This window comes from Podarcis raffonei, chromosome 10 (assembly GCF_027172205.1).
Source record: "Podarcis raffonei isolate rPodRaf1 chromosome 10, rPodRaf1.pri, whole genome shotgun sequence".
NCBI classification, from domain to species: domain Eukaryota; kingdom Metazoa; phylum Chordata; class Lepidosauria; order Squamata; family Lacertidae; genus Podarcis; species Podarcis raffonei.
Genome location: NC_070611.1, coordinates 40,640,262 through 40,658,117, shown reverse-complemented (window position 1 = coordinate 40,658,117; position 17,856 = coordinate 40,640,262). Strand labels below are relative to the sequence as shown.

The following is a 17,856-nucleotide window of genomic DNA, read 5'->3' as shown; positions in this document are numbered from 1 at the left end:
CTGAGGGTGCTGAACAGACTCTTGGGTTGAAGTATTGTTTAGGGGCTTTTGTTTGGGCAGCGGTGGCAGACTGGAGGGGTTGTTGCTGCTGTTTTTGATTTTTTTTTTTGTATCTTTATTTTAGATCTTATGGTTTACGTGGACATTGTTTAATTTGGTTTTTTACCTTTTGATGTTTTATTTATGTTCATTATTTATGTTCATTATTTTTTGTTATGTTTGCAATTACAGTATGTATTTTTTCATGTTGCAAACTGGTTTTAACTATGGAAAGCTGGCATACAAATAAAATCATGTACTGTATGTATATTAGCACTCCCTGGTAAACTGTACCTTCTTGCTTGATGCCGGCATTTAGCTTGTCTCTATGCCTTTGTTGGGTGATCTGGGTTTGTTGCACTGATGTGATCTTTCCTGATTGCTGATGCTATGTATTTCTTGCACAACAAACAGCATGTGATAGGGCAAAAGGTTTAGAAAATTCTGGGGGCTAGATGGAGATTGTCATGGGGCTCGCTATATAATTCTGTTTACAACTTTAGATGTCAAACTCTCCTAGCTCTTTTCACCTGTTGTGCATTTGCACCACACTGAGCCTGACAGTGAAAGTGCAGCTACATTGAAAAGGCTGTAAATATTACTGCAGGAAAGATTCTTGAAAACCTGGCTTTGCATATACAGAATGAGTAATAGCCCTCTGAGAATCAGACATGGAGGAAAATGTATACTGTTTGCCATGGCAAATATCTCTAGCAACATCATGGTGCCTCTGCTTGGTCCTATCAGATGAAGGCAAATAGCAGAATGTTGTCTTCAGCAGCTGAGCTTATTGTCTAACATATCTTTTTACACAGCATTGTGACCTGGGACCTGCTCAATTTTCATGTTTTATCATCACATAATTTCTTAATTAGTGCGTACAATGTGCTCATAATCTATTGATAAAAGAAAGATGCCTCCAATTACCATAAACTGGTGAGTCACACATAACCTTTTAAGATTATTAAAATGAAGGAAAAGGCAGATAAGTGTGCATCACTTTGAAAAGGGAAAAGGGAAAGGAAAAGTTGAGGGGCAAATGTGATCCTCTTGATTATATTTTACCACCTGGAACTTAATGGGCATGAAGCATATTTAAAGGTGAAAGGTAAAGGACCCCTGGACGGTTAAGTCCAGTCAAAGGCGACTATGGGGTGCGGTGCTCATCTCGCTTCAGGTTGAGGGAGCTGGCGTTTGTCCACAGAGAGCTTTCCGGGTCATGTGGCCAGCATGACTAAACTGCTTCTAGCGCAACGGAACACCGTGACGAGTGCCAGAGCGCATGGAAATACTGTTTACCTTCCTGTGATAGCAGTACCTATTTATCTACTTGCACTAGTGTGCTTTTGAATTGCTAGGTTGGCAGAAGCTGGGACAGAGCAACGGGAGCTCACCTTGTTGCGCAGATTTGAACCACCGCCGACCTTCCAATTGGGAAGTCTCAGAGGCTCAGTGGTGTAGACCACAGCGCCACCCGTGTCCCTGAAGCATATTTATGGTAGAGACAGGAGTTCAGCATTATCCATTTGCCAAGCCTTGCACTGCACTTCAGCGAATTTCTAAGCGAAGTGCTGTGAGGGGAATATTAATAAAATAATTAAATATTTCTGGGCATAATAATTATTATGACACACTTTCAATGTATTATTTGTATCTGGAGAATTTTCACACCCATTAGCAATTAGGATTAGTACATTTTCAGGGTAATATGCAGGAATTCAATCCCCCAACCCAATTTAATGATTTTTTACTTCTTGAGACTACATAAATTTCTGTAATTTACTTGTCTAGACAGCTTTGCTACAGTCTGCTGTCTCCTCAACAATGTATGTTGCCCAATTGTCTGTCATCTCCCCAGGCTGCAGCAGAAAGCATACATTTCTCATGGTTTTATTTATTCCAAATTTTCAACAATATTTCCAAATAGGTTAGTTTGTATTTCTGTCAGGGCTTTATTGCATGACTCACTATAATTCATCATATTTTCCTATTCTTTCTTTACAATTTATTCTTAGCTCTTTTCTTGACATCTCACACCTTAAATTCAAAATGGAAGTTGCAGTAAATAGGTGAAGGATCTGCCGATGCAGACAATATCTCGCTGAATTTGCTCCCAGCTCCTACTGGGTCTCTTGTGTTTCTCAGGCAGCACTCAGGATCCCACCAACCTGAACCCTACTTAACTCTGCTTGTAGATTAGAAGGATATTATTCTGCCATGAAAACGTGTGACTTAAACATCCATTGCACATTGTTCTGAGCTGGGTGGGTTATACCCCTTTACAAATAGGCCAGAGTTAGTTTGAAAATATATTAGTGGAATCATTTCCCCACCCCATTTTGAGTTCAGAACTGTAAATTTATAATTGTGATCTCTGTTCTTATTTATTGAGAGAACTCAAGCTGAACATACTGTTTTCAATAACTGCTTTTATTTTTGAAATCTATTTTCCCCTTCCTTTTTGTGCTTGGATCAGTTTAGTTCAAACTAGGATGTCTCTATAGTGTCTCTGGGGTTTGAAATCACATAGAAGAGATGCACATATTTTAAGGGCATTGCACTGTAACTCCACTTCAGTTTATAATTTTAAAGATTCCGTTCACATGCTCCATTGCATCCGAAAGGCAGCTAGAGTGTGTATTGCCCTATGATTTTGATTTCAAGCAGGTTACTTATTTATTAATTTTAGTACATCTATGTCCCAACATTCTTCAACTCTGAGTGATGTACATGGGGTCTGTGTGTGAACCTTCATCTAGGCACAGATCAGGCCTGTGTAGTGTCAGCAAAATGGCTCCATCATGTGTCTCAGCGTGGATGACCTTCCTGAATGAACACGCTGCCCTATGGCTTATACCAAGTAAACTGTCTGGGAGCAGAGATGACAAACTTAATTTCAGACTGTGCTTTATAGAAACACACACCCTCTTCTGGCTAGGAATACATGCTGCTCTTTTTTGGAGTTTTTGAAAAAAAAAAAGTTCAACAATTTTGGGGTTTTCTTAAAAAAGCTCAACAACTCTAGCCAAGGAAACTACTTTGGGACTGTGTGCACCCTCTTGTGGCTGAGGAGAGATCATCTACCCTCCTGCAGCTCCGGTTTAAGGCAGCCAATCATTTCAACATCGGCTACTGTCAGCAGATACCTGGTCAGGTTTCATTTGTTTATGACTGTACAAATGGACTTCAAGGGAATATTGAACAGCAATCATTGCCATTTCTGTGCATCTTTCCTTCCTGTGTTTTGCTATGGCCTCTGTGAAACGTGTTTTGAATATTTTTGCAGCACATGGGATAGCTGAAACTAGCACCCAGAAATTTGACCACTCATATTTTGGTGTAACTATCATAATCTGTGATACATACATATACTCACTTTCCCCCCTCATTTGGATGTCCCATTACCATCTCAAATTCAACCTGTCCAAAACTGATCCACTACTCTCTCCTCAACAGCTTTTCCCTCTTTGATTCCTCTTCCTATCCACCAACAACATCCCCTGTTGATCAGGCATGTAAGTCTTGGCTTCATCTTCAATTATTCTATTGCCTTTTCTCTTCATACTCAGTGTGTTACCAAGGCAATTAACTTCTCCCTGTATAAAAGGTGTGCCCCATAGTCCCTCCCTCCTTTCACTGTGTAGTTCAGATTTCAGATCTGTCGCCATTGTTATTCTGCAAGGCAGAATGTACACTGAGGACAAATTATTATTATTATTATTATTATTATTATTATTATTATTATTACTACTACTACTACTACTACATGAGATAATCACTTACGTATCTTTTAAAAAGAAAAGCACAGGGTGACCTACTCTTTCACAGCACAGGCCTGTGAAATATTGCGTTAATATTTTCTTTGAACTGTGTGTGCTCTCCATCTGCATAATCTTAATGCTACAATAGGAGTTCTGTGACATACTGAAGGCCACACTCTCTGCCAAGACTGTGGAAGACGCTCCAACTACCTCCGTAGCCTCTCCCAAGGCCACTGAACCTGTGCCTCTGAACGCTCTTCCAAGGCAAGTGCATTGGCAGGCGGGATTTCTGATGGTCCCCCCCCCGCTCTCCTAGCCCCTTCTGACACTTTCCCCCTACTTCCCCTCCCCTTTTTCCAGCCAAAAACATAAATATACAAGTTATGCTTACACTACACTGTAGTCTACTAAGCCAAGCCCCACTAGTTGCAGGGGTGGGAGGGGGAAAACTCAGCCCCAAAATTAGTCAGCTCCACTCCCATGGCCAGAAAAGGGGTGGCGGGTGGGAGCTTCCTTCTCCTGGAAGCAGCCAGACTGCCTGCACTTCGCATCCTCATAAGGAGCAATATCTGCGAAGCACAATAAAGGGAACCACAATAAAACAAGGTATGCCTGTACAGTATTCAAAATTTAAAAAACCCCTTCCCGTGGAAGCTGATCTGAAACTGTGCGTCAAACAACTGCTATTTCATTTATTTTACTTTTAAAAAATGTCTAGGGCTCTAATCTTAGGTATATATAGAATCACAGCATTGTACAGTTGGAAGAGACCCTGGGGGATCATCTAGTCCAACCCCCATTTCTTATATATGATTTCTTATATATTGTATTCTATTAGAATTGGAATTGCATAGAATACAAAAATAATATTATAAGGAATAAAAGAAGCATTTAAAATACCATTAAAAACAAATGTGAATAAATAACACGATTGATGTGCCATGGAACACCTTGCAGACAACAGTTTGGGAACCCCGATATTACAATGTGGTGCTAAGCAAACATGTAAAGGCTATGAATTCACAAAAAAGGCATCATTTGTCTTAATCACAGTCATAAAACTGAGAGACTCCTAACTGCAGATAGGATGAGGCACAGAACCTGAATTCCACTGCAAGGAGAAATGGAGATGGACAGGTGGGGGAACTGTTTTCAGAAAACCTCCCAATAGAAAGAAAAAATAGGGAAGAGGTGAAGGATAGAAGTGACAGGGATTAACACACATTAAATAACAGAAACACAGGGAAAGATGAGATCATGGAATAGATGATTTAGTGGGGGAGACAAATGCACCTCCAAAGTAGATTTTTTTCAAAGCACATGGGGACTTGGCTGATGCAGGTGTCAGAGGATGGAGTGGTTTGTGGACAAGGGCAATGTATCTATAATTATATACAGTACTGGATGTCTTCACAAAGCAGCCAGAAACCTGCCATGTGTGTCAATCACAGGCACTGCTGCCAAACCTTGAGCACAGCATGTCCAAGGGATTATGATATGACACTGGAGCAAAAAGTTGGGGCAGAATCTATTACTAATACTTAGAAAGAAAAAAAAGAACATCGGAATAGACCTCCTGGATCAGACCAAAGACCCTTCCAGTCTGGCTTCTAGTTCTCACAGTGGCCAACCAGATGCCCAATGGAAACGCACAAGCAGAACCTGAACACAACAGTGCTCTCCCCACTTGCTGACACCCAGCAACTGCTATTCAGAGGCAGACTGCTTCAGCTATGGGGGCAAATAGCCATTGATAGCCTTATGCTCTATGAATATGTCTCATTCAATTTTAAAGTCTTCCAAGTTGGCCATCACAACCTCTTGCTGGAGTGAATTCCACAGGTTACCTATATGTTGTGTGAAGAAATACTTTCTTCTGTCTGCCTGAAGCTTCCAATATTCCCTTTCATTGAATGTCCATGACTTCTGGTGTTCTGGGGACGACGACAAACCTTTTCTCTGTCCACTTTCTTCACACCATACATAATGTTACACACTTCTATCATGTCTCCTCTTACTTGCTTTTTCTCTAAACTAAAAAGTTCCAAATGTTGTAACCTTTCCTAACAGTAAAGTTGCTCCTTCACCTTGATCCTTTGAGTTGCTGTTTTCTGAATCTTTCCCAATTCCACAATATCCTTTTGGGTCGACCAGAATGGTACAAATTATTCCAACTGTGGTCACACCATAGAGCTGTATAATAGCAGTTCTTACTGCAGTTTCGTTTTCAGTTCCTTTCCTACTGATCCCTAGCATGGAGTTTGCTTTATTTCACAGCTGCCACAAACTGGGTTGACATCTTCACTGAGCTATCTACTATGACCCCAAGGTCTTGCTCCAGGTCAGTCACTGCCAGTTCAGACCCCATAAGCATATATATGAAATTAAGATGTTTTGTGCTGACTTGCATCACTTTATACTTGTTTACATTGCATTACACCTGCCACTTTACTGCCTATTCACTCAGTTTGGAGAGATCCTTTTGGACCTTTGCAATCCCTTTTAGTTTTAACCATCTTGAACGGTTGGTTATGCTCAGCAAACTACCTCACTGCTCACTCCTAACTCTAGATCATTTGTAAACAAGCTAAAAAGCACAGGTCAAAATAATGAACTCCAAATACTTTCTACATCCCACATTAGGAGAATTGTCCATTTATTCCTACACTCTGCTTCCTGTTCCTAGACCAGTTACTGAACAGCAAGAGGACTTTTCCTCTTATTCCATTACTTCTAAAGTTACTCAGAAATCTTTGAGTACTTTGTTGAAAGTTTTTTGAAAATCTAAGTACACTGTGTCAACTGGATCACCTGTATCTATATGCTTGTGGATACTCAAAAAACTCTAAACAGTGAATGAGACAGGATTTACCCTTGCAGAAGTCATGTTGGTCAGGGCTGGCGCAGCCATTAGTTGGGTTTTTCTTCTTCAAGGCTTGCTCTTTTATATGCTTGGAAATTCTATCTTTTTTCCACCAAGAACAGACGTAAGGCTAACTTGCCTGCAATTTTCAGGATTCCCCTTTGGATTGCTGATGTTTCCAGTCCTCAGATATGAAGGCTAATCTTAGGGACAAATTACATATTTTTGTTAGAATGTCAGCAATTTCACATTTGAGTTCTTTAAGAATTCTCAAGGGGATGCCAGTCAGATCCAGTGATTTGACAGTTTTTCTTTTCTTTCTGAAGACTTACATCACACCCACACCATACATTTATACTCACAGCTTTCCCGCAAAGTTTCATGGAACTGTAGCTTGTTAAGGGAGCTGAAAGTTGTTAGGTGACCCATCACAGAGCTACAGTTCCCGGTTTTGCTCTTTCTAGATGGCATATCTGCAACATTCCTAAAATATAGCACCTTCCTTGAAGCTGCAGGAGTCTCTTATGTCAGTACCTCACACACTGAGAGTAGACACCCACGGAAAGGTGGGCCCATGCATAATGTTCATGGAAATGAGGTTCAGGTCTGATGTTTGCAGACAGTTCTTACTTCATAGCAATAATAATAATTTTTTTTTCAGTTTTAGAGAAGATTTAAATTAGTTCTTCTGTTCTAAGAGAATACTTAATTCAATGTAGTATGAGGTGAGTTAATTGTGAAGCACTGGGTCCTAAAATGTTATTTTTTTCTATGTGAACAATGGCAGGATATAATTCCTCTGAGTCATCTACTAAAATATTCCAAGACTTTGACCTTAATTAAACTGCATGGTGTCTAATTATTGCTTTTGTAAATTTTAATACCAACTACTTAATAAGAACCAAAACAACTAATTAATACCTCCTTTATGTTTTTCCTCTGTTTTCATATGAAACTTTTTAAAACAATCTACTGTACAAGCAGGCTTCAAATAGACATTTCACATTATCTGTGTCCATAAGCAATGTTAAACCATGGTTTAAAATAAATGTGCTGCATGGGGAAGAAGAGGAATTTGGACTTGATATCCTGCCTTTCATTCCCCTTAAGAAGTCTCAAAGCAGCTAACAATCTCCTTTCCCTTCCTCCCCCACAACAAACACTCTGTGAGGTGAGTGGGGCTGAGAGATTTCAGAGAAGTGTGACTAGCCCAAAGTCACCCAGCAGCTGCATGTGGAGGAGCAGGGAAGAGAACCAGGTTCAACATATTATGAGTCCACCGCTCTTAACCACTACACCACACTGGCCTGGACATAAACCAAACTCTGGCCTGTTGCTATGTGCAATCCTGGGAACATGGTTTGTTTCCATGGTTTGTTTGGTGGTGAACCAAAGTTTGTTCTTCATGGCTTTGTTTGGAGGAAATTCAAAATATAAACTTTTAAGGAAAAGTGGCTTCTTCCTTATAATACAACTTTCCTCCTTAATGAAGCTTGGTGGCTCTGTTTGAATAAAACTAAAGAAAACTAAAGAACTGGTTGAAAGGATGCGTTTTTCCCTTTCCCCTTATTTTTCAACTTTACTTAATCCTATGTTATACTGGCCTTGATCCAGATAAAGAGATGCAAGTGTGTACAACACATTGGATCAGAAATCATATATTAACTGGATACACATCTAAAGGCAGATGCTGCCTTTCTATGCTGTACATTGGAATTGTGCAGCTCCCATTCACATCATTTGGTCTTAGTGGGAAGAACCATCGCCATGGACACAATAGGGTTTCTTTTTGAGTAAACAGCCACGCATTTGTCACAAGACTCAAAAGTGATATCGACTTTCTCTGGAAGGAAGAGCAAAGAAAGTGCTGCAAGAGTAATTAGGAAATCCATTTCCTGTTCACTACAATTCTGTGACTTGACAGTTAAGAGGTTTGCTGTAATAATAAGAGGATTTCCCCAGGTTTTCCAAGCAGCTTGTCCTAGAGAATTCAAACTACAACTCCCATAAGTGCTGGCAATCACTGCCCATTGCCCCTGCTCTCTCTGGCCAATGGGAGCTATAGTCACAACAACATATTTGGATGGTTCCCTTTGGAGGAAGGCTGACTGGGCCCACAACATCTTCACAACCAGTGAAGATAGTCATCTCTATAGTCTAGAACTCCAGATAACAAATACCATTGAGATTTGCAGCTGCTGGCCCTTCCTTCCATCACCATTTGCCATCTTTTAAATGTTTCTGCCCTTCTAATTTTGCCAGCTACATAGTAGTCTGCCCCCACAAGCAGCCTAGCTACAGGCTCTGGATGAACCTCAAGGGTAGCTAATACTAATATTTATACCCCACTCATCTGTCTGGGTTGCCCCAGCCCTCTGGAACTTTAGAACTCCCTGTGATCTTTTGATCCTCCAGTGAAGAACAGCCTCTAACTAAAGCAGAAAGCAATCATTTTACAACCCCCAAAATCAACAATCATTGAAACGCTTTCATTCCTTCACACCTTCCTGTCCTGCTTGTGGTCTTTCCAAAGGGATCTGTTTGGCTGCTCTGGGAAACAGGACTTTTGACTAGATAGGCCTTTTGTCTGATCCAGCTGGGCTCTTCTTATGTTCTTTGCTAATTGTAGGGGCCCATAAAACCACTGCTTTGTAAAGCTTTCAAGACCGCTTTGGTGATTAAAACAACAAAGAGTCTTGTGGCATCTTGCCTTGTTCACCAAGTCTGGTACTAAATGGAGGAGGTTAGTTCTTGCAAGAGCGCAGAACATGCAATCCAAGAATTTATTCTGTGCAGAAACTGTGGGGACTGTGGAGCACGACTGTGGGACCGTGGGATCTGGAGTTAAGGAGGCCAGAGGACAGTGTGGGGTTGATATTTACAGGCTTACCTCAGATATCTGAACGCCCTGGACTGAAAACTCACATATGCTCAATTTTCCTATATAAAGGCCTCAGGAGATGCCACCACAACTCCTATGTGTGGACATGGCTGGAGCCATACCTGGAGCAGAGCACTCTACGCATGCCTAGGAGCACGCTTTCCTTCCGTTTTGATTCCTATCCGTGGCTGGATTAGGTCCTGGAAGCAGATCGTGGGGCCCGCTCCTCCTCACGGGCGATCCTGGGCGCCTAAGCCCTGTCAACAGAAGTGGGGCGTGAGGATGAGAAACTTCCCCTCTCCGCCGCGCGACGCTTTAGGGGAGGACGGCGGCGGCGGCGGCGGCGAGGAAGCGGCCGTTCCCGCCGTGCCTGAGGGAAAGCGCCGCCAATTCTACTCGCCCCTATCGGAAGAGACTTCGAAGAGCAACTTAGCCCCTCTTTCCCGCCCGAGACCCCGGCTCCTTCACGGGGCGGACAGATGAGGAAAGAGCCCCGAGGCCTCCGCCCTCCTCGCAGCCAGTCCCAGAGGGTGGCACCTCCTTCTGCCGCCGCCGCGGCGCCGCCTCCTGCTCCCGCCCCAGTCCTGGCAGCGCCGCCTCCGCCTCATCCTCTGTCAGGGAGCGACGGGAGCGAGTTGGGCCGGGCCGAGCGAGCAGGGCTTGGAGTGGCCCCGTGATTAGGGGATGACCCTCGGGAGCTCGCCGTGGTGAGCTCGGACTTGTCGCCGCCGCCGCCGCCCTGGAGGGGACGTGACCTCCGCCACAATGTTTAGGAGGATTTTGCAGAGGGTAAGAGAGCTGCGGCGGCGGCGGCGGCGGCGAGAGGGCGTTTCTTCCGCCGCTGCAGCGCTTGCCTGCCCGGGCTGGAGCAGCAGGAGCAGGAGCATGGGGAGGGACGGAGGGAGCCGCACTTCCTGGAGTCTGACCGAGGAACAGACAACCGGCACCTGACCGGGGTCTTTCCTTCCTCACGCACACGCCTATAGACACGAGCCCATCCCAGCAGCAGGGAACCTGGCTGCTGCCCGCTTCCTGGCCCTTGGGGCCGGCTCGCCAGCCGCCACCGCTGCGGCGGCGCTTCCCTCACTTCCCTCTTCTCCAGGCCGTAGCTGCTGGTGCGTTTAGGCCCTTCTTCTTCCCTTGCTCATTCATGGCCAGGGAAAGTGGCTCAGGCAACTGGCTGAGCCGGGCCTGGAGCAACAGGGGCGTCGGGCGATTCTGCCGCTTGGCGGGGGGTGGAGGGGGCACAGGGCCCACGCCTGTTCCCGTGGGGGGGATTTGGGGAGGTGGGGGTGCGCTGTTAGGTTTTAGGTCCCTGCCAGAGGGTAGGGGGCGAGACGAGGGTGGGATAGGGGGCGAGGAAGTTCAGGGCTACTGGGGGGGGGAGGAGGGGTGAACTACAGAAGGGGAGCAATGGGGAGTGCGAAGTCTCAAATGGAGTCTCATTTGTCTCCCCCGCCCCCAATATGTGGGGCCCAGGCAGCTTCGGCCTTCCTCCTGCCCATCTGGTTCCAGTTGCCTTAGCAGAGTAGCCTGGTGCGGAAGGCCTCCTGGCACTTGACGGGGTTAATCACGGCTGGTTTCTCCCTCTGACAGGGAGGTGTCTCTGTTGAGGGTGGAAGGCATTACTCACTGACTCTTCCAAGGCTCGTGATATTAAATATTGCAGCAGATTAAATCTCTGTTTGAAGTCGCACATGTTTGTATGCATGTCTTTGGATCTTGTACACTTCCCCCTGGGGTTGGCTGTGTTCTCAGGTGGGAAAATAGTGGCAGTGTGTATTCAGTGGCTGACAACTGGTTGGGGCAGCACATGCCATTTGCCACTGACATGGACTGTGAGAGAGGAGAGGAATGAAAAAGGGGAAAATCTAGCAAATCAAACACTGCTGAGTCCTGTGCTTGTAAGTACAGTAGTTAGTAGCAGTTAATGCACAGAGTGCATAGGACATTAGCCTGCCATGGTGGTCAAGTAATTCCCAGGGCTAGGGGAACTATTAAAAGCTCCTGACTAAAATATGCCTTCAGAAGCCATGGCATCCTCCATGCTCTCTGCCCTGGTCTTTGAAATTATATTCAACTGAAAGCATGGGGACTTCTTATCCCAGAATAAAAAAAACTGACCTAACATTCCTCCCTATGCTTACCACCCCTCTCTTCCATGATAGGGGGAGTTTTAAAACCAGTGGCAAACTGAATGGTGCTTAAAGTACTTTTGGGAGGCAGAGGCTCCTACCATTGTGTGATTATGTATTTGCTTATTTGAGTAGATGGAAGTGTCTCATATTCACATATGGGCCCATGATATGAACTTACACATACATAACATGGAACTACTACTGTGACCATTACTTCAGAGTAAGTGCACCATCACCCTTTCTAGTACAGTCGTACCTTGGAAGTAAAATGGAATCTGTTCCGCTGGTCTGTTCAACTTCCAAAGCACGGCTTCTGATTGGCTGCAGGAAGCCAATCGGAAGCCGCAGAAGCCCTGCCAGACGTTCAGCTTCCAAAAATAGTTTGCAAGCCGGAACAGTCACTTCCGGGTTTGCAACGTTCGGGAGCCAAAATGTTCAAGAACTAAGCTATTTGAAAACCAAGGTACGACTGTACTCTTGCTAATCACCTTTATCACCACCTTTGATATACGCTTGAATACTGACATGTGTCAGATATAACGTACATAATAGAGGTGATTTCTCACCTGGCAGAGAAGGTCCTATGGCTTCTTAGCAATGTAGATACTTCAGTGACTCATAAATTTGCTCTTTTTGCCAAAAAGATCAGAAAGAAGACCCTGGGCAATATAGCAGTAAACTGTAAGGGAGTCGCAGAGATCTAAATGAAGACCATTATTTGTGGCGCAACACCCCTTTTGCTTGTATTTTTTATTTAGATTTGCTGTGGCCAATGGCTAGTACAATAAACTTATTTGGATTGGATTGGAGGTACAGAATAGTGGCATTTCTGCTTCACATTTATGTGGTGAGAGTTTTCAGGCTCATATCCACAGTAATCTTGGGTAGTGCACAGTTATTTGACTTTCCTATTCTTCTGTTGACTTGTAAACCCAAGTTAACGCATACCATATGTTGAATATCTCGCTAGTCCATGAACACTGTGGCTGTCTTTTTAATCTTGGTCATTGCTTATATTCGAAACTATCTTGCCGTCATGGGCATAGCAGCCACCCCCTAAATCAATCAAAATCAATACAAATCTGAGGTTCTACCCCTCAAACGAAAGCCTGCCCCCCCAACAAAAATCCTGGCTATGGCAATGCTTGCTCTTATCTGTCTTGCTAATTATTTCCTTTATCACATGGTGATATTGTGAGGAGGCCATAGCTCATGCTATGCTTATGCCAGTTTTGGTCCCTGACTTCACCAGTTAAAGGATCTGTGATGGCAGGGCTTGGAAAAATATCTATGGATTGTACTGAGCTAGATTCATTAATGGTCTGACTTGGACACTTCCATACTTTCATATACACCGGGGGGGGGGAGCATTGGTTCAAGGGGCCAAATGCAGCCCCTCAGGACTTTCCCCAGGCTACATCCTTCCCTCACTTTGCTCCACATCCTTCTCCACACATGCTGGAAAATGTCGTAGAACTGTAACAATGCCTCTTGCTTGGCTGGAGAGTTGTACGTATGGAAACCTCTGGCTTTTGCTTGGCTGGACTGTAGCCTACAATCCAAAGATAAGAGTAACATCTGTTTCCCCAAGCACTGATGGTATGCACCCAACATATAAAGAAGATTGACCATGAGAGAATGTAGTTTTGGACTGAAAAAGGTTACTGACCCTGATATGAAATATTTCAGCACGCCAGCCAGTAAGAAAAAGAAGGGCTGATTTCTGTTCTGATGCTATGGAAGCAGGAGAAGGGACAAGGAAGGATCTTCTGTAGGTAAAAACTTAGATATTGAAAGTGAACATAATAGAAACAAGAGTACCATAATATAGAGGGTTTTTTCCAGTTGTGGATTGACTCATTGAAGACCAAAGGTGATTCTTGCCTCTTCTGTGGGTTTACCTGTAAGCTGTTCAGAATGGAGTTGAGTCACTTAGCTCACTGAAAGAGAGTGCTCCATTGAAAGAGAATGCTCCAGTCTTATAATGCCAGTGCCATGAAACACTAAAATCATGTGGTGAAAACTGCATCCTAGATGTTTGATACCCACTTTGAATGCTTAGAAGATTTTTGCGTAGTTTGCTGGTAATTAGCTTAGTTGTTTTTGATGAAGGAAGACTTATGTTTTTACTGTGGATTTGGTGAGATCTTCAAGATGTGTTAAGAGTATCTTTTATCACTAAGAGCCTGTTCTTCTAATGTGTGTACTTTATTGCTTGGTGCAATTTCTACAAGATTGTTATAGTTTGCAGCTAGCTGTTTCCTTGTCTACTTATGATTTCCCAGGTAATGACCAACTTTATATATAACTAGTGAAATAAGAACAAAAAAGGTACCCTCTGATGTGCTGAGCTAGAGGTAGTAAATGCATGGGAGGGCTGGATGAAGCCTGCCAAACTGCTGCCAAGTAGTCTTCCACCTGCTTGCTGAACTGGGTGTGCCTTCTCTTATCTGCAAATGCACCTCTTCTCCCTTTGGCACAGTGCCATTGGTAGGTGCTCAGGAAACAGGAATGAGTACTTCTTCCTCTTCCTGAACAGTAAGATCTTCATAATGGTGCCGAGTCAGAGGAAGAAGAGGTGCCTTTGAAGGTAAACAGATGGGGAGAAATCACCCCAACAGCGCACTCTCATCTCAGCCATGTGCACTGATGCAATTTGAAACTCCATCACAGTGCTGGGCTTTGTAGAGTTTTAAACCTCTCCTCCTAGTTCAGTGCTGTGATAGAGAAATAGCCTCATTGCAGTGCTAGGATGAGAGTGCTAGGATGGAGTAATATATGCCTATATATGCAGGGTTGCTTGCATGTCTGTGTGAGAGAAGTGTATGTGTATGTGTGAGTGAAGCGTGCCTGTGTGTGCGCACTATACATCTGTGTGATATGTGAGTGTGCACATTATTATTATCTATTACTAGGTATTTCATTTAAAAATTGCTTCCCATAAGACAATTTACAATATAATAAAAACCTGTGAAACAGTTGCATATATAAAACATTATGATTAGAACAACAGCAATATATAAAAGCAATTCAAACTCTGTGCAACTATCAACTGGAATAAATATCTCCATATAGAAGGCTTGATGAAAGAGGAATGTCTTTAGTAGGCACTGAAATAAAATAAAGAGGGCACATGTCTGATATATAATGGGAGGGAGTTCCAAAGAGTAGGTAGAAGGCCCCATGTATATCTGCAAAGGCGCAACCACTTTGGCTATGACCACTGTTGTGCACATGCTGAATTTTGAACGTCGTCCTTGGGCCAAAAAGGTTAATTGTCCCAACTCTGAGATGGCCCAGTTGCCCTCTTGTTGTTGTTGATGATGATGGTGATGAAGATTACTATTCCTTCATTTACAAGTGAAAAGTTTTCTATATGTGATTTCTTTAAAAAGATCAAATAAGTACTGTGTACATTATTGTCAATTAGATTTTCTTTAAAATATGGCACTACTGTGTCTGTTAAAATGTAGAATGGCTACCATATTTGAAAAAAATTAACTGCCATGGTAGCTTCAGTCTAGAGAAGGACAGGTGGAAGATCCATGCATTCACTAGGCCTTAAAAATGTTCAGCTGTTCCGCAAAAGTTTTTTTAAAAAATGCCACTGAACATGTTCAATGTCTAGCATATGCACAAAATGCCTGTGTTAAAAAATAAATAAGTAAGGCGAGATCTATGCTTTAAAAACAAAGCTTGTGCTACAGTACTTCACTGAGTCGCTTATGGGAAATGCATGAAGCCAAGGCAACATACATGTGTCTTTAAACATCCATGGAACCTAGAGAATTATTGGACGATTGATAGTTTTTATTACACATTCTACTAATAAGATAAAGGTTCTTATTTTGTGATAGTCCCAACCTGTATGCTCGTTGCTATAGCTCTAACACTCCTGCTCAGTTTGTACATTTGAATATAGTTGGAGGCACTAGTGTAATTTCCTGTTACTTTAGAACAGAGAATTTAAACAATTCACATGTGCATCTGTTGCAAAAGATTTTATAAAGTATGACTGATTTAATATCTATTTATTTCTTGCAATACAGTAAGGAAATATATTACATCTGCCTTTTTGTTTTCAGACTCCGGGCAGAGTTGGATCTCAGAGTTCTGACTCCGATTCATCTGCAGTCCCAGGAAATGCGGTGGATGTCAACAATGAGAGCTCTTCAGAGGTACTGTATTACAATAATACATTGCCTTAGATTGAACTTAGATTTGTTCTAAACCTTGGATCTGACCTCTTTGGAAAAATTGCCTAGGAATGCTTACTCCTACTTATTTCAATGTTCAGTGTTTAGTTGCATTGAATATCTTGCAATATTGCATAAAATGTTGTTTTGCGTTGTGTTTGGTTCTCCATTTGGTGAATCCCATATTTTGTATATATCTGCTGCCACAGAAAATCTGAGCATTGTGCTGCCTTTTTTGACATTCAGTTTGCTTCCAATGTTTTAAAATATATACATGCCTAAAAGCAACTGTTTCACAGGGCTTCATCTGTCCAGTGTGCATGAAAATGTGTGTTACTGCCACTGATCTGTCCGAACATTACCAAGAGCACGTTGGGATAGAAACAAGAAGATTGGAGCTTCGTGAACTGCCTACTGCCACTGTGGGTCTTGTTTATTTGGCTTCAGTGGCTTGGTTCTGGGATGCTTGGAAAAATAAGTGCTTTTCCTTTCTGGTTGCTCTGGTGTGGGCCCTTTCAGCTTTTCTGGATACTTCCTACTCTAGGAATATACAGGGTGTATTGGTGGTTGTTGGGTTTTTTAGTGGTGGTGGTGTTATATCCATAACAGAAGGCTAGTGCCAGATATTGTATGTCCTGACAGTGTCTTGTGGTTCCTTCTTTCTGATTTGCAGCTGCCTTTTGTGGAATGGCTGTGGTATCAAAGATTGGCATTTACATATTGAAAATAGCTTTGCATGTTTTTGTTCCTCATGTAGTTATTTGAACAACTTGATACATTACTTGAATTTTCTCCGGCATATTTCATTGTGAACTAACAGAACTGGATATAAAATCATTTTCCCATTGAAGTGTTTGTGGCTTGACAGACTTGTTCACTAGAAATTCTGCTTCTAGGTTTCTGGATATAGAGCTGTATTGGGTAGCTTGGTCTGTGCTACGGACCAAGAAGGAGATTTTTGCCAGAGCGTTTCAAACCTGTAGAAGGCTGGAGTGGTGAAGAATCCACCATCTTCAACATGGCTCATACATAGGCAGCTGTAGTTTTGCTTGGGATTTTCTATTGAGAGTTCGTAGGCATACTAGGAAGGCATTGCTACTTGAAGAAAAGTCAGGATTTTTTTAAATTATTTTTTTGTAGTGTATGTAGTGAAACCTCTCTTAGAAAATGTTACCTCTTATGGTAAAGGGTGATTTTTTCGTCTTTTTAATAAAACACCAATCAATAGTAAAACAATTGCACTCAGGCACTGTCAGGAGAATCTGGGAATGAGCTCAAGTAGCTTTTGCACTGTGCGTTTTAAAAAGGTATTGCTTTCACGTACAATCAACAATTAGAATGTTGCAGTGTAACTCTACATACTAGCATTGACAGATATGGAGGAAGTTTACCTTCTCTCCTGTAGCTTCATTCATACTAGTATGCAGATTATTATTTTTTTAAAGATGCACAGTAAATGGTGTAGTTTGTCCACCTTTGGTCCTCACCTGTGGCTCCTAGAAGCTGTCAGCATGTGACAGCTGCCACACTTTGGGAAAAGGCTTTGACTGGCCAGCTAAACCAGGTGAGGGTAGCTGATGGGTCTTAAACTCTCATTAAGGACTTCCCTTGCATGAAAAGACAGGCTTTGGTGGATTGAACAGACAAGACTAATAGTGGGGCCAATGGTCAAGAAGGCGGTCTTCAGGTGTTGTAGAAGAAAGTGAGGAGCAGATGGGACTTGTTAACCTGGGAAGGTAGTCCATCTAGGAGAAGGAGAACTCTGATCCTAAACCTTTGCTGCCTTGCAGAATATCTTCAGGAGAAGAAAAGGCTAAGGAGTAAACCCAACACAAATCCTAGGAGTCCTTGTACATCCAGCTGGTGCCAAATGTATTGCTCTGCTTTCCTTTGGACCACATCAGTGAAGCTGGGTGGGCGGGTCTTGTTGTCTGGGCAGCCCAGGACCTCCATACACACTGCCCAGACTTGCACTCCG

The 17,856-nt window shown here is 42.9% G+C and overlaps 2 protein-coding genes across 5 annotated transcripts in view; one reads left to right on the top strand and one right to left on the bottom strand.

Annotated features, from left to right (window-relative positions):
- The window catches only part of NUDT4 (nudix hydrolase 4), a 97,161-nt gene extending 87,161 nt beyond the window's left edge, over positions 1–10,000 (bottom strand). Inside the window, exons 1-2 of one of the 2 annotated variants that reach the window (XM_053406385.1) lie at positions 9,554–10,000; positions 6,673–6,866 (exon numbers count right to left, since the gene is read on the bottom strand). In XM_053406385.1, the coding sequence (XP_053262360.1) occupies positions 6,673–6,711 (39 nt within the window). In that variant the 5' untranslated portion in view covers positions 6,712–6,866; positions 9,554–10,000. The remainder of the gene's footprint in view (positions 1–6,672; positions 6,867–9,553) is intronic. The other variant, XM_053406387.1, reaches the window with a different exon arrangement.
- A 114-nt stretch (positions 10,001–10,114) lies between these two features.
- EEA1 (early endosome antigen 1) overlaps positions 10,115–17,856 on the top strand; it is a 47,354-nt gene continuing 39,612 nt past the window's right edge. For 2 of the 3 annotated variants that reach the window (XM_053406377.1, XM_053406376.1), the window contains exons 1-3: positions 10,115–10,333; positions 15,768–15,860; positions 16,178–16,300. In XM_053406377.1, coding sequence (XP_053262352.1) covers positions 10,310–10,333; positions 15,768–15,860; positions 16,178–16,300 — 240 coding nt within the window. In that variant the 5' untranslated portion in view covers positions 10,115–10,309. The remainder of the gene's footprint in view (positions 10,334–15,767; positions 15,861–16,177; positions 16,301–17,856) is intronic. The other variant, XM_053406378.1, reaches the window with a different exon arrangement.